The following is an 18618-nucleotide window of genomic DNA, read 5'->3' on the forward strand; positions in this document are numbered from 1 at the left end:
TTATAACAGAAACACACACACACATAGCGAGAGACGCGTATATATGTATAAAGCAATATATATATGCATGTGTGTGTACACACGAACAGATATACATACATATACACACATACACACATTTTGAGCAGTTCAGAGAACCGGCAAAAACCACCTCTGGTTGGCCCCAGAGTGGGGTGGGAAGGGAGATTTTGCAATATCCTTCCCCCGGGAGTGGGGTGGGAAGGGAGATTTTGCAATATCCTTCCCCCTGGAGTGGGCAGGGAATGGAGATTTTGCAGTATCCTTCCCTCTAGAGTGGGGTGGGAATGGAGATTTTGCAGTATCCTTCCCCCTGGAGTGGGGTGGGAAGGGAGATTTTGCAGTATCCTTCCCCCAGGAGTGGGGAAGGAATGGAGATTTTGCAATATCCTTCCCCCTGGAGTGGGGAAGGAATGGAGATTTTGTAATATCCTTCCCCTTGGAGTGGGGTGGGAATGGAGATTTTGCAGTATCCTTCCCCCTGGAGTGGGGTGGGAAGGGAGATTTTGCAGTATCCTTCCCCCTGGAGTGGGGTGGGAAGGGAGATTTTGCAATATCCTTCCCCCTGGAGTGGGGAGGGAATGGAGATTTTGCAATATCCTTCCCCCTGGAGTGGGGTGGGAATGGAGATTTTGCAGTATCCTTCCCCTGGAGTGGGGAGAGAATGGGGATTTTGCAATATCCTTCCCCTGAAGTGGGGTGGGAATGGAGATTTTGCAGTATCCTTCCCCCAGGAGTGGGGTGGGAATGGAGATTTTGCATTATCCTTTCCCTGAAGTGGGGTGGGAATGGGGATTTTGCAGTATCCTTCCCCTGGAGTGGGGAGGGAATGGACATTTTGCAGTATCCTTCCCCTGCCACGCCCACCAAGCCACGCCCACCAAAACGGTAGTAAAAAAAATTTGGATTTCACCACTGCCTCCAAGTGCTTCAACGACCCTCTAAAAGGATGCAAATGACCAGCTGCCTGCAAGGAGTATCAATCCTTCCCTTCCCCACCATTCAGTCAGAGCCGAAGGAGCTTCTCGTATGAGAAGCGAAACATCTTCAAAGAAAAAACAAGAAAAATCCAGTTGCCTCCTGAAAAAGCACCTTTGGGACAACTATGACCTGGAGGACTGAGAATCTCTACAGACCTCTGTGGAATGAAGACAAACACTTGCTGATGGAAAAACCAACAAGGAAGCTGGAAAAATACAATTTTGCCTCGCAAAGCCTTCAGAATTGTCTCCGGGCTTAAGGAATCCGGTTGCCTTCTGCGGGAAAAATCTGTATTCTGCAGCTGAACCCTTCAGATTTACAGGCTGAGCTGATCTTGCAATAAACAAAGAGAGATCGCTTCTCTCTGGCACCCGACTGTTGAATTTATGCGGTTTGCTTAATCGTTTTTAATATTAGGAGAAAACCTCTTAGATTGGACCTGTGCACAAAGGAGGAGGAGGATGTAAGTGTGAAAAAATAGCCGTACGTTGCTTTATAGGAGAAATTTCCTGACAGAACAATTAATCAGTGGAACGATTTGCCACCAGAAGTTATGGGTGCTCCATCACTGGAGGCTTTTAAGAAGGCTTTTGGCCTGAAATGGTATAAGTTTTCCTGCTTGAGCAGAGGGTTGGACTAGAAGACCTCCGAGGTCCCTTCCAACTCTTTTATCCTGTTCATTCTTTTAAGACTCGCAGTGGTCTCGGATTTTGACCTGCGAGTACCTGTCAAAGTTCCTGAAAGAAAGTTTAGCTGCCAGCCTAACTAAGTTTTTTTTTGGCATGTCAATGCTAGTCGTGTTTTTTTTAAAGAGCCCCAGAAACGGAAAAAAAAAATGAACTCACTGTGACTAATGCATCCTGGCATCTCCAAACGCTAAAAAACAACAGACAATTAGGAAAGCTTTTGCATGCTATCAGCAAACACTTACTCCAAATATTTTGACCCCGGCTAGGAACCAGCAGAAGGAATAGGGCGTCATCGGATTGGCCTACAAAATATGGATAATGTTGGCATAACAACAACAATAATAATAATAATAATAATAATAATAATAATAATAATAATCGGCTGCAAGAGTCGTGAGTGAAAAATGGACAAGTCACATTTTTCAGAGGGGTGTGTGTGGGGGGGAGAGAGAGAGAAAGTAAGAAAGGAAAAAAGAAAAAAGAGAAAAAAGAAAAAAGGAAAGAAAGGGAAGAGAAAGAGAAAGAAAATGTTAAGTTGACTGAGTTTCACGTTTAATGAATAAAAGGATGATGATGATTGGCTGCAAGAGTCGTGAGAGTGAAAAATGGACGTAAGTCACTTTTTTCAGAGGGGTGTGTGTGAGGGGAGGGAGAGAGAAAGAAAGAGAAAGTAACAAAGAAAAAGAAAGAAAAGAGAAGAGAAAGAAAGAAAAAAGAAAGAGAAAAAAAAGAGAAAAAGAAAAAAGAAAAGAGAAAAGAGAAAGAAACAAAGGGAAAAGAAAGAAAGAAAGAAAGAAAATGTTCAGTTGATTGAGTTTCACGTTTAATTAATAAAAGTATAATGATGATGATGATGGGGTGTGGCAGCAAGAGTCTTGAGTGAAAAATGGACATAAGTCACTTTTTTCAGAGGGGTGTGTGTGTGAGGGGAAGGAGAGAGAGAGAAAAGAGAGAAAGAAAGAAAGAAAAAAGAAAAAGAAAGAAAAGAGAAAAAGGAAGGGAAGAGAAAGAGAAAGAAAAAAATGTTCAGTTGATTGAGTTTCACATTTAATGAATAAAAGTATAATAATGATGATGATGAGTGGCAGCAAGAGTCTTGAGTGTGAAAAATGGACATAAGTCACTTTTTTCAGAGGGGCGGTGTGGGGGGGAGAGGGAGGGAGAGAGAAAGAAAGGAGAGAAAGTAAAAAAGAAAGAGAAAAAAGAAAAAGAGAAAAAGGAAGGGAAGAGAAAGAAAGAAAGAAAAAGAAAAAAGAAAGAAAATGTTCAGTCGACTGAGTTTCATGTTTAATGAATAAAAGTTTATAATAAAAATAATAATAGTAATAGTAATAATAATATCATCATCATCTTTAGAAGACTTCTTGGTCTTCCTCGAGAAGGATCTGATGTTGAGTCTGTTGAATGAGATTCGGAGAAAGTGAGCAGGTCAGGCTTTTCCTCTATTTGAGGAATTCAGGTTGTGTTGGGTGATCTGAATATTTCATTCTTTTCCCCCATTTGGAAATGAGTGAATTTCTGTTGTTAAGCGAAAATAAAATAAGTACATTTAGTTGACGTGGAATATTCCATTAGGCGTTTGGCATGGACTCCCTGGATATCCGTGGCTGGTTGCTGGATTGGTAAACGTTAAAATATTGAGACTCATTATAGGATTAAAAAACTTCCATTGTAGATGTTCAGTGGCTTTGTCAGACACAGAATTTTTTTGGAGGGGAAGGAGGGCTTATTTCTCGGAAGAGCGAAGTTCTCCATCCTGCCATAAAACAATTGAAGGGGAAAAAAAGCCAAATTTTAAAACTTTTGGATGCCCAGGACTGATCGCGTGGGAGGCTTAATATTTATTTTTATTTTCTGTTCCTTAATATCTTCAGCCTTTAGAAAGAAAAAGAAAAAAAGAAAGTTATTTTGCTTAATTTAAAGGAGGGAGAGGGAGGGGAGAGGAGGGAGGAAGGAAGAAAGAGAGAAAGAAAGAAAGAAAGAAAGAAAGAAAGAAAGAAAGAAAGAAAGTTATTTTGCTTAATTTAAAGGAGGGAGAGGGAGGGAGGGGAGAGGAGGGAGGAAGGAAGAAAGAGAGAAAGAAAGAAAAAGAAAGAAAGAAAGAAAGAAAGAAAGAAAGAAAGAAAGAAAGAAAGAAAGTAAGTTATTTTGCTTAATTTAAAGAATTTTCCGTTTGAAAGTTGACTCAAAACGGGGACAATTTGAAAGGCACTGAAAAATTCATGCAAAGCTACCTTGCTGACGAATGAACTTTTTTTTTTTGGTCTTTTGTTTTTTTTGTTAAAACAATTGCTTATTTCCTTTTTCAGGGATATACAGGTAGTCTTTGATTTAAAACAGTTCATTTAGTGACTGTTCGGAGTTACAAGGGCCCTGGAAAAAAGTGACTTATGACCGTTTTTTCACATTTGCAGTAGTGGCCAAAATTGTGGAAACTTTTTGAGAAAAGTGTATTTTTGAGGTTTGATGGCTAATAACACCACTTTTTTTTTTGGTGTTTCAAGAGAATCCTATTCCACTGCTGGAATGGCCTGGGAATAGCCCAGACCTTCTTAACCCACCTGAAAATCTATGGAGCTGACGAAAGAAACTGGTTAGTCAGAAGCGACCCAGCAATAAAAACCCAGTTAATAGAAGCCATCATTCCATCTTGGTTTCACATCATAACAGCTGCAGAACTAAAAGACTTGGTTCCCTCCATGGGAAGACGTTGTAAGGCCGTCATTCATGCTAAAGGTTACCCCAACTAAGTATTAACTGACATGGGGATCATTTTTGTAGATCTCGTTTTTTTCTACGTGTTGCACTTTTCTTCTTTATACTGTAACTGCTATTCTAATAGCAAATCCTTCATAAAAGTTACTGCATTACATTCTTGATGAAATTATCTTTCCATTGATATATAATTTTATGGTACTATTCCCTCAAAAAAGTGGTGTTATTAGCTAGTTTTAGAAAATACACACTTTTCCCAAAAGGTTTCCACAATTTTGGCCACTTACTGTACAGCATTGGCAACTGGTTTTGACGAGGAAAGTCACTGCAGAAGCCAGGTTCACTTAACCACCACGTGACTAACTTAAGAACGGCAGTGTTTCATTTAACGACGGTGGCTGGAAAGGTCATAAAACGGAGCAAAACTCTCCTAACAAATATCTCACAGCAGCATAAATTTTGGGCTCAGTTGCGTTCGTAAATTGAGGACCTCCTTATAAAGTCTGAAATCTATATCGGAAACGAGGTGAAGAGATTTTTATCCTGCTTGTTTTTACATACAGGGAAGCTGGGAGATCCATTAATTCAGTCGATATTTAGGATTAAATATGCAATTGGAACTGGAGACATTTGCTTTGGAACCGACGGACAGACAGCTGGAAAAAGAAACAATGGAACTTTGTTTTTTTTTATGTTTGAGTAACTGCAATGAGACTATTTATAGGCCCAAAGATGGAAAGATTCGGTGGCGCTATGGAATGCTTGATGAACTTCCTGAGATAGCGAAACTGACTTCCTTAATTCGTCAAAAGACAATATCTGCATTTAGGGCTGACCGGAAAACCCTTATCACCCTTTTGGGTGAAAAAAAAAGAATTGAACTAATGCTTTACAAATACAGAGACTGAACTATTTCAGAAAGAAAAAGTGTGAGAGATATTATGGATGGATGGATGGATGGATGGGTGGATGATGGATGGGTGGATGGGTGGATGGATGGATGGGTGGTGGATGGATGGATGGGTGGGTGGGTTGGTGGATGCATGGATGATGGATGGAGGGAGGGATGATGATGGAGGGATGGAGGGAGGGATGAGGATGGATGGATGGATGATGGATGGGTGGGTGGTGGATGGATGGATGGATAGGTGGGTGGATGGATGGATGATGGATGGGTGGACGGATGGATGATGGATGGGTGGATGGATGGATGATGGATGGAGGGAGGGATGATGATGGAGGGATGGAGGGAGGGATGAGGATGGAGGGATGGATGGATGATGGATGGATGGATGGATGGACGGATGGATGATGAATGGGTGGGGGTGGGTAGGAGGTGGGTGGATGGATGATGGATGGGTGGGTGGTGGATGGATGGGTGGGTGGGTTGGTGGATGGATGGATGATGGATGGAGGGAGGGATGATGATGGAGGGATGGAGGGAGGGATGAGGATGGATGGGTGGATGGATGATGGATGGTTGGATGGATGGATGATGAATGGTTGGATGGATGGATGATGGATGGATGGATGGATGGATGGATGGATGGATGATGGATGGGTGGGTGAGTGAGTGGGTTGGTGGATGGATGGATGATGGATGGATGGAGGGATGATGATGGAGGGATGGAGGGAGGGATGAGGATGGATGGATGGATGGGTGGACGGATGGGTGATGGATGGGTAGGGGTGGGTAGGGGGTGGATGGATGGATGGAGCCAGAATTCTGGGAGTTGAAGTCCTCCAGGCTGAAAGTTGCCAAGGTTGGAAACTCCTGATTTACTATAGAGCTAGAACCTCCCATCTTTGCAGAGTGCTAATAGCCTGGCGGGTCACGTTTACAAACTTGATCTTAGTGATTATAAATAATTACAGCCTAAAACAGAGCTATAAACTTGGCCATCTGGTTCCTTTAATAACTTTCAAGTGGTGCTGATAGCTTTCCGGAGAGCTCCGACATCTGGAAGGCAGGACATAGCGGGGGGGAGGGGGGGAGTGGTTGCGGCGTGTCTTAACATCTGTAAAATCACGGGGGGTTGAGTAACATCCGCTTTGTGTTGTTTTCAACCATGTCTGTTGCTTTTTCTGTGTGTGGCATAAGACGTGAAAGATCAGAAGGTTCCCCAATCCCCTGGGCTGCGGCCCACTACCGGGCCGCAGCCTATTCCAGGGGTGTCAAACTCAATTTCATTGAGGGCTGCATCAGGATTGTTTGACCTCGGCGGGGATGGGACAGGGGGGTGGCCAGCTCAACATCACTTGTGTCGGGGCGCTTTTGGGGGCCTCCTGCAGTGCTCTGCCAGCGAAAATGGAGCTTGGGAGGGTCACGTGTGGCTCTCCTGAGCTCCGTTTTCACTGGCAGAGGTACCACGGGCCGGTCCTTTGCTGTTTCCAGGGAGGCCCCACAGGCCAGATCTAAGCACCCGGCGAACTGGCCCTGCCCGTAAGCCGTGAGTTTGACACCCCTGGCCTATTCGTAATCGGACCACACAAGCAGCGCACCTGTGTGCAGCTCACCTGGTGCAAGCAGCGGGCTGGTGAGCATGCACACAGGCAGGCAAATCAAATTGTGTGAGCTGCGTACGTATGCGCCAGGGGTGGGTTCTACTTATCTTCGCTACCAGTTCGCAGCGGGAGTGCGCGTGCTTGCTTCGCTCTCTCTCGTGCACTTCTGCGCATGCACAGATCACCCATGATGATGTCATGGCGGGTGGGCGGAGGCTCCCGCCAGTTTTACTACCGGTTCTATAGAACCGGAGAGAACCGGGAGCAACCCATCATTGGTATGCATGTGTGCGCCAGCTAGCCTCTTGCGTGGCCCGGTTCTCTCCTCCCCATCCCCGCTCTCCCCCAAAGCCAGCTGCCAAGCTGCAAAGGTTGGGAATCACTGAACTACTGTAGATGGCTGAACGGGAAAAAAGAGAGTAAATATGGTAAGCTAGGAGTCTGCACTTTTCTAACCTCAATTGCAATGGCCGAAGTTTTATCTCCCGTTAATTCCACTTTTCTCAAAGCTCCATGCCTGGCTAGCTGAGAGAGTCGAAATCCACAACTCTCAAAATTGCCATGTTTTGGAGACCTCTGCTCTGTATTGACAGTTTTGTGGGATAATCTTAATCGGCTGGAACATGATGACTTATAACCCTTTGAGCGTCTGGTGGGAGCCATCTTGAACAGGATAGAGCAGGGGTGTCAAACTCCATTTCATTGAGGGCCGCATCAGGGTTGTGTTTGACCTTGGGGGAGCCGGGGTGTGTGTGGGGCCAGCTTGATATCACTCATGTCGGGGGCGCCTGTGGTGGCCCAAGTGCTCTACCAGCGAAAACAGGCTCCTGAGCTCCATTTCAGCTGCGACAGCATCCTGCAACCTTCTGCCAGCAAAAACGGAGCTCGAGAGGGCTGCACGCAGCCCTCCCGAGCTCCTTTTCGTTGGCAGAGGCACTGTGGGCCGGTCCTTCGCTGTCTCCAGCACGGCCCCGCGGGCCAGATCTAAGCACCTTGCGGGCTGGATCTGGCCCCCGGGCTTTGAGTTTGACACACCGTACAAACTATAAACATGCTTGATGTGACGTATCTAAATCTTTTGAATATGGGGCATCGGAAAAATTTTTTTGCCAATTGGTGTTTCCTGTACATATGTGCAGGAGGGTCCTTTTCCTTGAGAAGGTCTATCAAGTGGGACCAAGAAGTAGGTGTCAGCACTTAAACTACTTTCGTTCCAGTGCTGACATACGGAGGAGAAGAGGGGGCAGCTGGCAAGAGGACGTTTGACTTTTCACTTACTTATTTTCCCTGAAGATAATATCCCCTAGGAGATGGGGTGGGAAGGGGGACATTCCTGGGAGCTGAAGTAGTAGATATGGGGAGAGTGATTTGGAAGATGGCCAATGAGACGCAGAGAATTGGGGAACGGATAGGGAAGGTTTGGGGTCAGGAAGTCAGTGTTGGCTTCGACATAATCGGGGACAGATTGTCGTGCTTAATAAATGAAAGATTTCATCAAAGATTATCTGTTTGGAAATGCAATTTATTTGAGACGACATCGAAACCTGACAGTAGGGCCTTCTCTGTGGTGGCTCTCTCCTTGTGGAACCTCAACCTTGGAGGGATAAGCTTGGCCTTGGTTTTGAAACGCTCTGAAGACCTGGTTTCTTGACAGTTAGAACAATTAATCAGACTAGCCTCCAGAAGCTGAGAATCCTCCAACGCTGGAAGTTTTTAAAAAGAGATTTGTCTGAAATGGTATAGGGCAGCGATGGCGAACCTTTTTGCCATCGCGTGCGAAAAGCAGGGTGTCAGCACGTCAAGATGCATTTATCCTAGTGCTGACATAAGAAGGAGAACGCAGGTATCTGGCAGAACGCCAGATAGGGCTTTAAAGGTAATAACCAACACCTTGAATTGTGACTTCTGGTGGGCCCGGAAGGCCCAAAAATCAGGTGGCCAGCGCATGCATGTATGCTGGAACTGAGCTAGGCCAACGCTCGCGTGCCCACAGATATGGCTTCACGTGCCACCTGTGGCACATGTGCCATAGGTTCGCCATTACGGGTATAGGGTTTCCTGCCTGAGCAGGGGGTTGGACTAGAAGACCTCCAAGGTCCCTTCCAACACTGTTATTCTGTATTCTGGTCCTGCCAGAGGCTGGAGAACCCCAGGGAGATAGGCAACCGTCAAATAGCTGTCACCAGAAAGATGAGGGGGTTATTCGGTTTTGTATTTGAGGCTCTGTTTCTGTCAGCTGCCCTAAGTCACCTTGAATGGCGGCCACATAAATTTTCTTAATAAGAAAAATAAATCCGTCAGGATGAAGTGACATGGGAAACGCACGTCAACATTTCCTGATTAAACCGGACGAAGACAGACCTGTCTGGGAAACAAAATGATGTAATCTGCATTTCAAGCACAGCTTTGGGATTCAGTAAAGCAGATTCAGAAGAGCAGTTCATTAATTCCAACCTGCTTTCATTTTGCCAGCCTTTAAACTCTCCGACATAAAACAAACTTTAAAGAGATATCTGGCTTTGAAATGGCGACCAAAGACCACACTATAAATTGTTATTTTATTAGCATTGGAGTAAATATCCATGTATGCTGGCTTCGAAGTAGAATACAAAGAAAATGTTTTAGCTCTTAAGCATTCTCCCATCCTCCACTTTGTATAAATTAAGGGATTTAGGTTGTAATTTTACACCGTTTCCTGAGCACGCATGTTTACGCAGAAATAAGTTCCAATGACTTATGTTGTCTTCAGGTTTGCAGCTAATAAATGTCCATCATCCCGTAGAATAAAATAATGTATTATCAAGCTAAATCATAGACATTTAATATGTGATGAAGGGACACCTTATGTCTTTGTTGGATGTGAGAGATAAATTCAAAAATGGATTGCACTGAAACCAGAGCTGGTATTCAGCCGGTTCGGACCAGTTCACGCGAACCGGTAGCAGAAATTGTAAATGGGCCTGCCCACTCGCCGCAGATCTATGCCATCCTATTTAGGCATGTTTTTGAGGCCAGGCACCTGCGCGGAAGGTGCACGTGCCAGCAAAGCTCATGCACGGAAGGCCGGGCGCATGTGTGGCTGGGTGCATGATCACATTTGCAAACCGGTAGGGAAAGTAAGTGAATCCCACCCCTGACTGAAGCATGTTGAGGGACAGATCTCTCCTGGAAGTTTGTTGGCTTGCTTGTTTATTTATTTTTAATTGCATTTATATCCTACTGCACCAGTTCCAGTTCAGCCGTGCTCATCATTCGGAGGACAAGTCTAGAATTGCAGTCCAAATGTGGCCAATTCTTATATTCTCACACTATAAACAAGAAATTAAATCTACCAGAACAGGAGGAAAATTTAATCTGCTATCCAGGGGTGGTATTCACTTACTTTCCCTACCGGTTTGCAAATATGATCATGTGCCCGTCCACACAATGTGCCTGGCCTTCCGCACATGTGCTTTCCTGGTGCGCGCGCCTTCCACGCACGCACCCAGCCTCAAAAATGTGCCTAAATGGCAGTGGTGGGTTTCAAATTTTTTTACTACTGGTTCTGTGGGTGTGGCTTGGTGGGCGTGGCATGGCGTGGCAGGGGAAGGATACTGTAAAATTTCCATTCCCACCCCATTCCAGGGGAAGGATACTGTAAAATCTCCATTCCCACCCCATTCCAGGGGAAGGATACTGTAAAATCTCCATTCCCTTCCCTATCCAGGGGAAGGTTACGGCAAAATCCCCATTTCCTCCTGATCAGCTGGGACTTGGGAGGCACAGAATAGATGGAGGAGGGGCCAGTCAGAATTTTTACTACCGGTTCTCTGAACTACTCAAAATTTCCACTACCGGTTCTCCAGAACTGGTCAGAACCTGCTGAAACCCACCTCTGCTCAATGGGATGGCATAGAGCCGGGGCAAGTGGGCAGCCGTGATATTTCAACTACTGGTTCGGATGAACCAGTCTGAACCGGATGAATCCCATCTCTGTTGCTATCTCATGGGAGAGCTTGGGTATCTGGAGCCAAAAAGCTTACTTGCAAATCCAAGTCCCCACGCGCCCCGTTTTGGTTCCCAGGTAAGTGCAGGGAGGCCTACTAGGCCCAAAATGGGGCACGGAGGAGGTGTGGCTCAGGTGCCCCCACAACCCGTTTTTGCTCCCAGGGGGCTGCAGGGAAGCCAACTAGGCCTAAAACGGGGTGCGGGGAGCGACACGACCCCCCCCGCCAGTTTTTGCTCCTTGAGGGGTGTGGGAGGCCAAGTGCTAACTGTCACACCCCCTGGCCACGCCCATCATGGCCACGCCCATCATAGCCACGCCCACCCAGCCGGTCATTAGGGCAGAGAATTGGTTGTTAAAATTATTCGAATCCCATCACTGCCTCTTACGGTACTTAAAGATGGAGATGTAAGTCTATCGCGTGGAATATTAATGGCGCAAATGGCCCCCATCTAAGCGTCAAAAAACCTATTTCACCATTTGAGGAAACTTAATTTGGACAGCGAAACATCTCAAAGCAATTTTTTAACAAAATAAAGCCCACTTGCCACCACTCAACCTTCAGAGAAGTTCTGCAGATCGTCTTCGTGGCCGGAAAAATCAGCCTTTGCCTGAGGCCCAAGTAACATCTCTTTGGCCAACCTGTTTCTAAATAGAGCAATACGACGGTTTAAATGGGCCGTTTATATTTGCCCCGTCTGTTTTTTAAAACAAATTATATTTTTCAGGCTGGGTTCCACTTGAGGCAACCTCAGACAAAGGAGTGGAAATAAACTTCCTTCCTTCCTTGCAATCTGTCTTGTTTTAAAAAGCAAATAATCATTTGAAGAAGTTAGCCAGACTCTCATTAAGACTTTGGCAATGCCCGCTGGACCGACTTCCAACACCTTGAAAGGCTGGGAAAAAAAATTGAACTTCTTTGCAATTCCTGTATTTATAACTTCCACCCTCCACTCCACTCCCTTATATCTTTTTCCTGTTTTTACTATAAACTGTTCTGACACCTGGGACCTCTTTCGCACAATAGATCATGGCAAGGCTTTGTTATGAACTGAAAACAATTGTGTAACCTGCTTTGTGTTGTGGTCATGCCACAGGCTGTGCTTGCCACGGATCTGGCATTTTGACATGGGTCTAAGTAAGCGGTGAAATGCTACCGGTTTGGTCCAGTTTGCCCGAACCGGTAGTTAAAAAAATGTTTTTAAAAAGTTCCAACGATCAGCTGAGCAACCCGCGATCCTCGGAACTTTTTTTTTCTTTTTTAGCATTTTTTTACTACCGGTTCTTCAGAACTGGTAGTTAAAAACGCTTTAAAAAGTTTTTTTTAAAAAGTTCCAACGATCTCGGGTCACTCAGCTGATCGTCGGAATTTTAAAAAAAAAACTTTTTAGGCATGTTTTTTTACTATCGGTTCGGGCGAATAGGTAGTAAAAAATGCTTTTAAAAAGTTTTTTTTTTAAAAAAAGGCTCTGACGATCACAGCTGTGCCGCACGATCGTTGGAGCCTTTTAAAAACTTTTTAAAAGCATTTTTTTAACAACCTATTCGCCCGAACCAATAGTAAAAGAAATGCTTTTAAAAGGTTTTTAAAAAGGCTCCGATGATCACAGCTGTGGCGCGCGATTGTCAGAACTTTTTTTTAACGGATGGGTTGGGAAGGTCCATTTTTGAAAGAGACAGAGAGAGAGAGAGAAAGAGAGAGAGAGAAGGAAAAGGAAAAGGAAGGAAAGGAAGGAAGGAAGGAAGAAAGAGAAGGAAAGAAAGAAAAAGGGAGGAAGAAAGAAAGGAAGGGAAAAGAAAGGAAAGGAAAGGAAAGAGGGAGGGAGGAAGGAAAGGAAGGAAGAAAGGAAAGGAAAGGGAGGGAAGGAAGGAAGGAAAGAAGGAAGGAAGGAAGAAAGAAAAAGAAAGGAAAGGGAGGGAGGGAGGAAGGAAGGAAAGGAAGGAAGGAAGAAAGAAGGAAAAGGAAAGGAAAAGAAAGAGGGAAGGAGGAAGGGAAGGAAGGAAGAAAGAAAGAAACAAAGAAAGAAAGGAAAAGAAAAAGGAAAGGAAAGGAAAGAGGGAGGGAGGGAGGAAAGGAAGGAAGAAAGAAAGAAAAGGAAAAGAAAAGAAAAAGGAAAGGAAAGCGGGAGTAAGGAAAGGAAGGAAGGAAGGAAGAAAAAAGGAAAAGGAAAGGAAAGAGGGAGGGAGGAAGGGAAGGAAGGAAGGAAGAAAAAGAAAGAAAAAGGAAGGAAAGGAAAGGGAGAGAGGAAAGAAGGAAGAGAAAGAAAAAAGAAAGAAAAAGAAAGAGGGAGGGAGGGAAAAAGGAGAAGAAGGAAGGACTACCAACCTGACACTAGACGCAGCTTCAGAGGATACCTTGAAAGAGCACAGCAATCCAGGACTGGAAGGTACCTGGAGGTCATCTAGTCCAACCCCCTGCTCCAGCAGGACATTGTTAGTGTGTTTCTGTCTTTTGATCCCCCAGTCACATGGTGACATAGCCACGCCCACCCAGTCACATGACCCCCCCACCAAGCCACACCCACCAAACCACGCCCACAGAACCGGTAGGAAAGAAATTTAGATTTCACTACTCGTCTGAGTGTTTTACATAACAGTACATCAATGCGTCTTGCATCGCCTTTAGTCCAGACCAAAAACCTCCTTTAAAAACTTTTTAAAACTTTAAAGCCGTTCAAAAAAAAAACAACCCCCCAAAACTTAAACAGTTACATAGAGGGAATTCCTCCCCTTTCCTTCCCAAACTATGAGCATAACGAATCTATTTAAAATCACTTAAAAGGTGTGCTTTAAAAGGCAGACTATAAATAATTGTGGGTAGTTCCTGCTAAGTTTGGGATTTGCTGTTGGAAGGTGATTTGAGAAGATAATGGGACTCATTTAAACGATATGCATATTTTTCTTTCGGTAATTCAAATAAAGGAGTCAGCTCTCTAGACACTTCTTCCGTTTGCCTTTTTGTTTTGCCAGTTCTAATGCCCCTTCCTTTTTACACACACACACACACACAGAGAGAGAGAGAGAGAGAGACAGACAGACAGAGAGACAGAGAGACAAAGGGACAGAGGGACAGAGACACACACACACAGAGAGAGAGAGAGACAGAGACAGAGACAGAGACAGAGACAGAGGGACAGAGACACACACAGAGAGAGAGAGAGACAGAGAGAGAGAGAGACAGAGGGACAGAGGGACAGAGACACACACACAGAGAGAGAGAGACAGAGAGAGAGAGAGAGAGAGAGAGACACAGAGGGACAGAGACACACAGAGAGAGAGAGAGACAGAGAGAGAGAGACAGAGGGACAGAGACACAGAGAGAGAGAGAGAGACAGAGAGAAAGAGAGAGAGACAGAGACAGAGACAGAGGGACAGAGACACACACACACAGAGAGAGAGAGACAGATAGAGAGAGACAGACAGAGACAGACAGACAGACAGAGACAGACAGACAGAGAGACAGACAGAGAGAGACAGAAAGAGAGAGAGAGACAGACACAGAGAGACAGACAGACAGAGACAGACAGAGAGAGAGAGACAGAGAGAGACAGAGACAGAGACAGAGACAGAGACAGAGACAGAGAAACAGACAGAGAGAGAGACACACACAGAGAGAGAGAGACAGAGAGAGAGAGAGAAACAGACAGAGAGACAGAGAGAGAGAGAGACAGACAGACAGACAGAGAGACAGAGAGAGAGAGAGAAAGAGACAGAGGGACAGAGAGAGAGAGAGAGAGAGAGACAGACAGACAGACAGAGAGACAGAGAGAGAGAGAGAAAGACAGAGAGAGACAGACAGACATACAGACAGAGAAGTAAAGGAAGGGGCATTAGGAGAACTGACAGAAAGGCAAACTGAAGAAATGTCTAGGAAGCTCACTCCTTCATTCAAATTACCCAAAGTAAAATAGGTGTATTTTTAAAATGAGTCTCGTTATCTTCTCAAGTCGCCTTCCAACAGCAAACCGACTCCTATTTATGACGGTTTCGATTCCTGGGGACGTGGGGTTTTTATAATCTCCTGATAAGCAAAAATCAGTGGGGAAGCCAGATTCCACCGTGTTACTAGCGGTGCTTCGCGTAAGAATTGTGGTCGTAAAAATGGGGCAAAGCTCACTGAACAAATTTCTCACTTAGCAACAGAAATGTTGGGCTCCATCCATTGGGGGTCGCAAGTCGAGAACTACCTGTACTGAACAGGAAGAACAATCCTAATTTTTTAAAAAAGGCAAGGTTAAAGTGTCAAAACCCTCTGATAACAAACTCTTATCATGGGGTCCTCGGTGCTCTCTGAGCTTGTTTGTTTTCTTGCGTTTCATGACCCAACTAGGTAACAACATCAGTGCTAGTAAAGGAGTGGTGTTTGCTGTCAGTTTTATATTCTGGTGTTTTGCTCTGTCTGTGTGGGTGGAGACGGTCTTAGAAGCTCTCTGGTTGGGCTGTTTACCGATGGCTCGTGATTGAGGTATCGTTGGCTTGAATTGTTGATCTGAAGTTAACCTTGGAGTTATTGTATAATAAATAAACTGTTATTGTAATCAACTCGTGGAGAAATGAACCCCGACATCTTCTCCAAGCTTCCATTTCTTTCTTCTTCTTTTTTTTGGAAAAAAAAATTATTTTTAAACAAAACTTAAAACATAAAACAATTATCATCCATCACAATTACAGAAAGTGAATTGATCGGTTACAAATCTTTTGTGCTTAATCCTCTATCCAACATTTTCTTATTTAACAGTCTATTACATTATTATTCTCATTTACCAATTATTTAACAGTAAATTGTCCTCTATAAGGGGAAAAAAAACCCCTTTATATGTTTTATTATCTTATCCATTTCATATTTCATATTTTATTTCCCTTCTTTCTTGTCTAACCATTGATAAAATAAATCCCATATCAAATAATATCATTTATCTTCTTGTTCCCTAATTTCAAATGTCATCCAAGCTTCCATTTCTTAAAAGTTGCCAAGTTTGGAGATCCTTGCACTACAGGCAATTTTTTTTTTTTATTCTGGTCTTTTCTAAAATGGCGTTCCACCTATTAGCAGGCCCGTTGGGTTGACCAAGGATATTGTAGTCCACTCCTTTTGGATAGGGCCATGTAGCTGAACACGCTGTGGTTTTGGGATTGTATTTCTCCAGGCGCAATCCTGTCCCCTCCGACAAACCTATTTCCCCATCTTTTCTTTTACAGCAAGTCACCGGGAAAACGTTTGGCGATAAACATTTTCGATCAGGACTAGAAAATGGCGTGCTGCTCTGTGAGTAAGTAACAAATATATTTTTTTTACATTCATAGAATAGAATAGAATAGAATAGAATAGAATAGAATAGAATAGAATAGAATAGAATAGAATAGAATAGAATAGAATGAAGAATTGGACTGGACTGGACTGGACTGGACTGGACTGGACTGAAGAATTAGAGTAGAATGGAGTGGAGTGGAGTAGAGTAGAATGAAGAATTAGAGTGGAATGGAATAGAATAGAATGGAATGGAATAGGATAGGATAGGATAGGATAGGATAGGATAGGATAGGATAGGATAGGATAGGATAGGATAGACTAGACTAGACTAGACTAGACTAGACTAGACTAGACTAGACTAGAATAGAATAGAATAGAATAGAATAGAATAGAATAGAATAGAATAGAATAGAATGAAGAATTAGAGTGGAACGGAACGGAACGGAACGGAACGGAACGGAACGGAACGGAACGGAACGGAACGGAACAGAACAGAACAGAACAGAACAGAACAGAACAGAACAGAACAGAACAGAACAGAACAGAACAGAACAGAACAGAACAGAACAGAACAGAATTCTTTATTGGCCAAGTGCGATTGGACACACAAGGAATTTGTCTTCGGTGCATAAGCTCTCAGTGTACATCAAAGAAATAAGTGATAAATCATGATCATAGTCATCATAAAAATACATTCATCGTAAATCATAAGATACAACATTAGTGATACTCATAGGATACTAAATAAGCAATCAAAATAAATCATACTAGGAGACTAAATAAAACAATCTAAATTGTAACGATACAAGCAACAAAGTTATAGTCATAAGTAGAAAAGGAGATAGGTAATAGGAAGGATGAGGGACGCGGTAGCTCAGCGGCTAAGACGCTGAGCTTGTCGATCGAAAGGTCGGCAGTTCAGCGGTTCGAATCCCTAGTGCCGCGTAACGGGGTGAGCTCCCGTGACTTGTCCCAGCTTCTGCCAACCTAGCAGTTCGAAAGCAGGTAAAAAATGCAAGTAGAAAAATAGGGACCACGTTTGGTGGGAAGGGAACAGCATTCCATGCGCCTTTGGCATTGAGTCATGCCGTCCACATGACCACGGAGACGTCTTCGGACAGCGCTGGCTCCTCGGCTTTGAAACGGAGATGAGCACCGCCCCCTAGAGTCAGGAACGACTAGCACGTATGTGCAAGGGGAATCTTTACCTTAATAGGAAGGATGAGAAGAATAACAATAATACAGAAACCTTCATCGCGATGCCTATGTCACATTGAGGATGGAACCCCCCCCACTCCAATCTTCAAAAGCTTTGGGAATGTTTCGCCAGGCACTTCAAATGGCCCTCGACCTGGGCTAAAAATGCAGATTGTGGCCGGTTTTGCTAAAAAGAGTCAATTTCCCAGGCGTTGGTGTGCAGAATTTGCTGGTAAGAATCAACTGACTTCAAGCCAAAGGCAACCTCTGAAGATCTCCAACGCAAACAAGCTTCGCCAAAACAAATAATTCAGTCTCATCGTTCAGTCTCTTGCCTGTTCAGGAGTTGGACGATCATGGCGGGTTTTATAAACACCCCCACGGACATCTGGTGGGGATTCTCCCACTCTGGATATAATATATTTCTTTACGGCATTTTTAGGGAGATTTTCAAACATAGTGAGCTATTATTTAATACTGGGAGGCATCTCCTTACACAGAAGCATTCTTCACGGCAGATTTTTTTTTAAAAAATAAGGATAATGAGATTTCCATGCGGGTGCTTGACTGTGGATTTTTATAACAGAGTTCCCAGAATTTCTAGCATGGCATCAAACGGAGAAGCGATAATAAGAAGAGAGAGATGGGGACGAATGGATTTAATGGATCGAAATAAAAGGCCGTGGGATTGTTTATTCCTATTGAGATAGTAAGTCTGTTCTCAGCCTCTGTTGAATCTTTATTCCATTTTAAAAGTGTCATTATCCAACTGTAGGGGAAAATTAAAACACCGATAGAAGAGGATATTTGTTGAGTTGAAGCGAGGGGCTTTCTGACGTTTCAAGACCCAACTAGGTAACATCATCAGTTTAAATGGATTTGGTAATGGAACGTTTGCAAGAAAGCGCCAAGCTCAGAGAGGCCACCTGTGGTGGCCCTAGCACTCTGCCAGTGAAAACGGGCTCCGTTTTCGGCTGCGACCCTCTTCCAGTGAAAACTCGGGAGGGCCAGCGACGGCTGTCGCAAGCTCCATTTTTGGCTGTGATCCCATTGCAAACCAGTAGTAATGGTAAGTAGAACCCACCCCTGACCTGGGTCTGTCTAGTTTCATGAAAAGAAGGACCAGGGGAGACATGATAGCAGTCTTCCGATACCTCAGGGGCTGCCCCAAAGAAGAGGGAGCCAAGCTATTCTCCAAAGCACCTGAAGGCAGGACAAGAAGCAATGGATGGAAAATTATCAAGGAGAGGAGCTATTTATTTATTTATTTATTTATT

General features: G+C 44.1%; 1 protein-coding gene across 11 annotated transcripts in view; it reads left to right on the plus strand.

Annotated features, from left to right (window-relative positions):
- LIMCH1 (LIM and calponin homology domains 1) overlaps nt 1–18618 on the plus strand; it is a 207474-nt gene that overhangs the window by 54772 nt on the left and 134084 nt on the right. For 9 of the 11 annotated variants that reach the window (XM_087875476.1, XM_087875471.1, XM_087875478.1 and 6 more), the window contains one exon: nt 16093–16163. In XM_087875476.1, the coding sequence (XP_087731602.1) occupies nt 16093–16163 (71 nt within the window). The remainder of the gene's footprint in view (nt 1–16092; nt 16164–18618) is intronic. The other 2 variants (XM_087875473.1, XM_087875475.1) reach the window with 1 other exon arrangement.

Source organism: Pantherophis guttatus, chromosome 8 (assembly GCF_059756535.1).
Source record: "Pantherophis guttatus breed Tessera chromosome 8, ASM5975653v1, whole genome shotgun sequence".
In the NCBI taxonomy this organism is placed as follows: Eukaryota; Metazoa; Chordata; class Lepidosauria; order Squamata; family Colubridae; genus Pantherophis; species Pantherophis guttatus.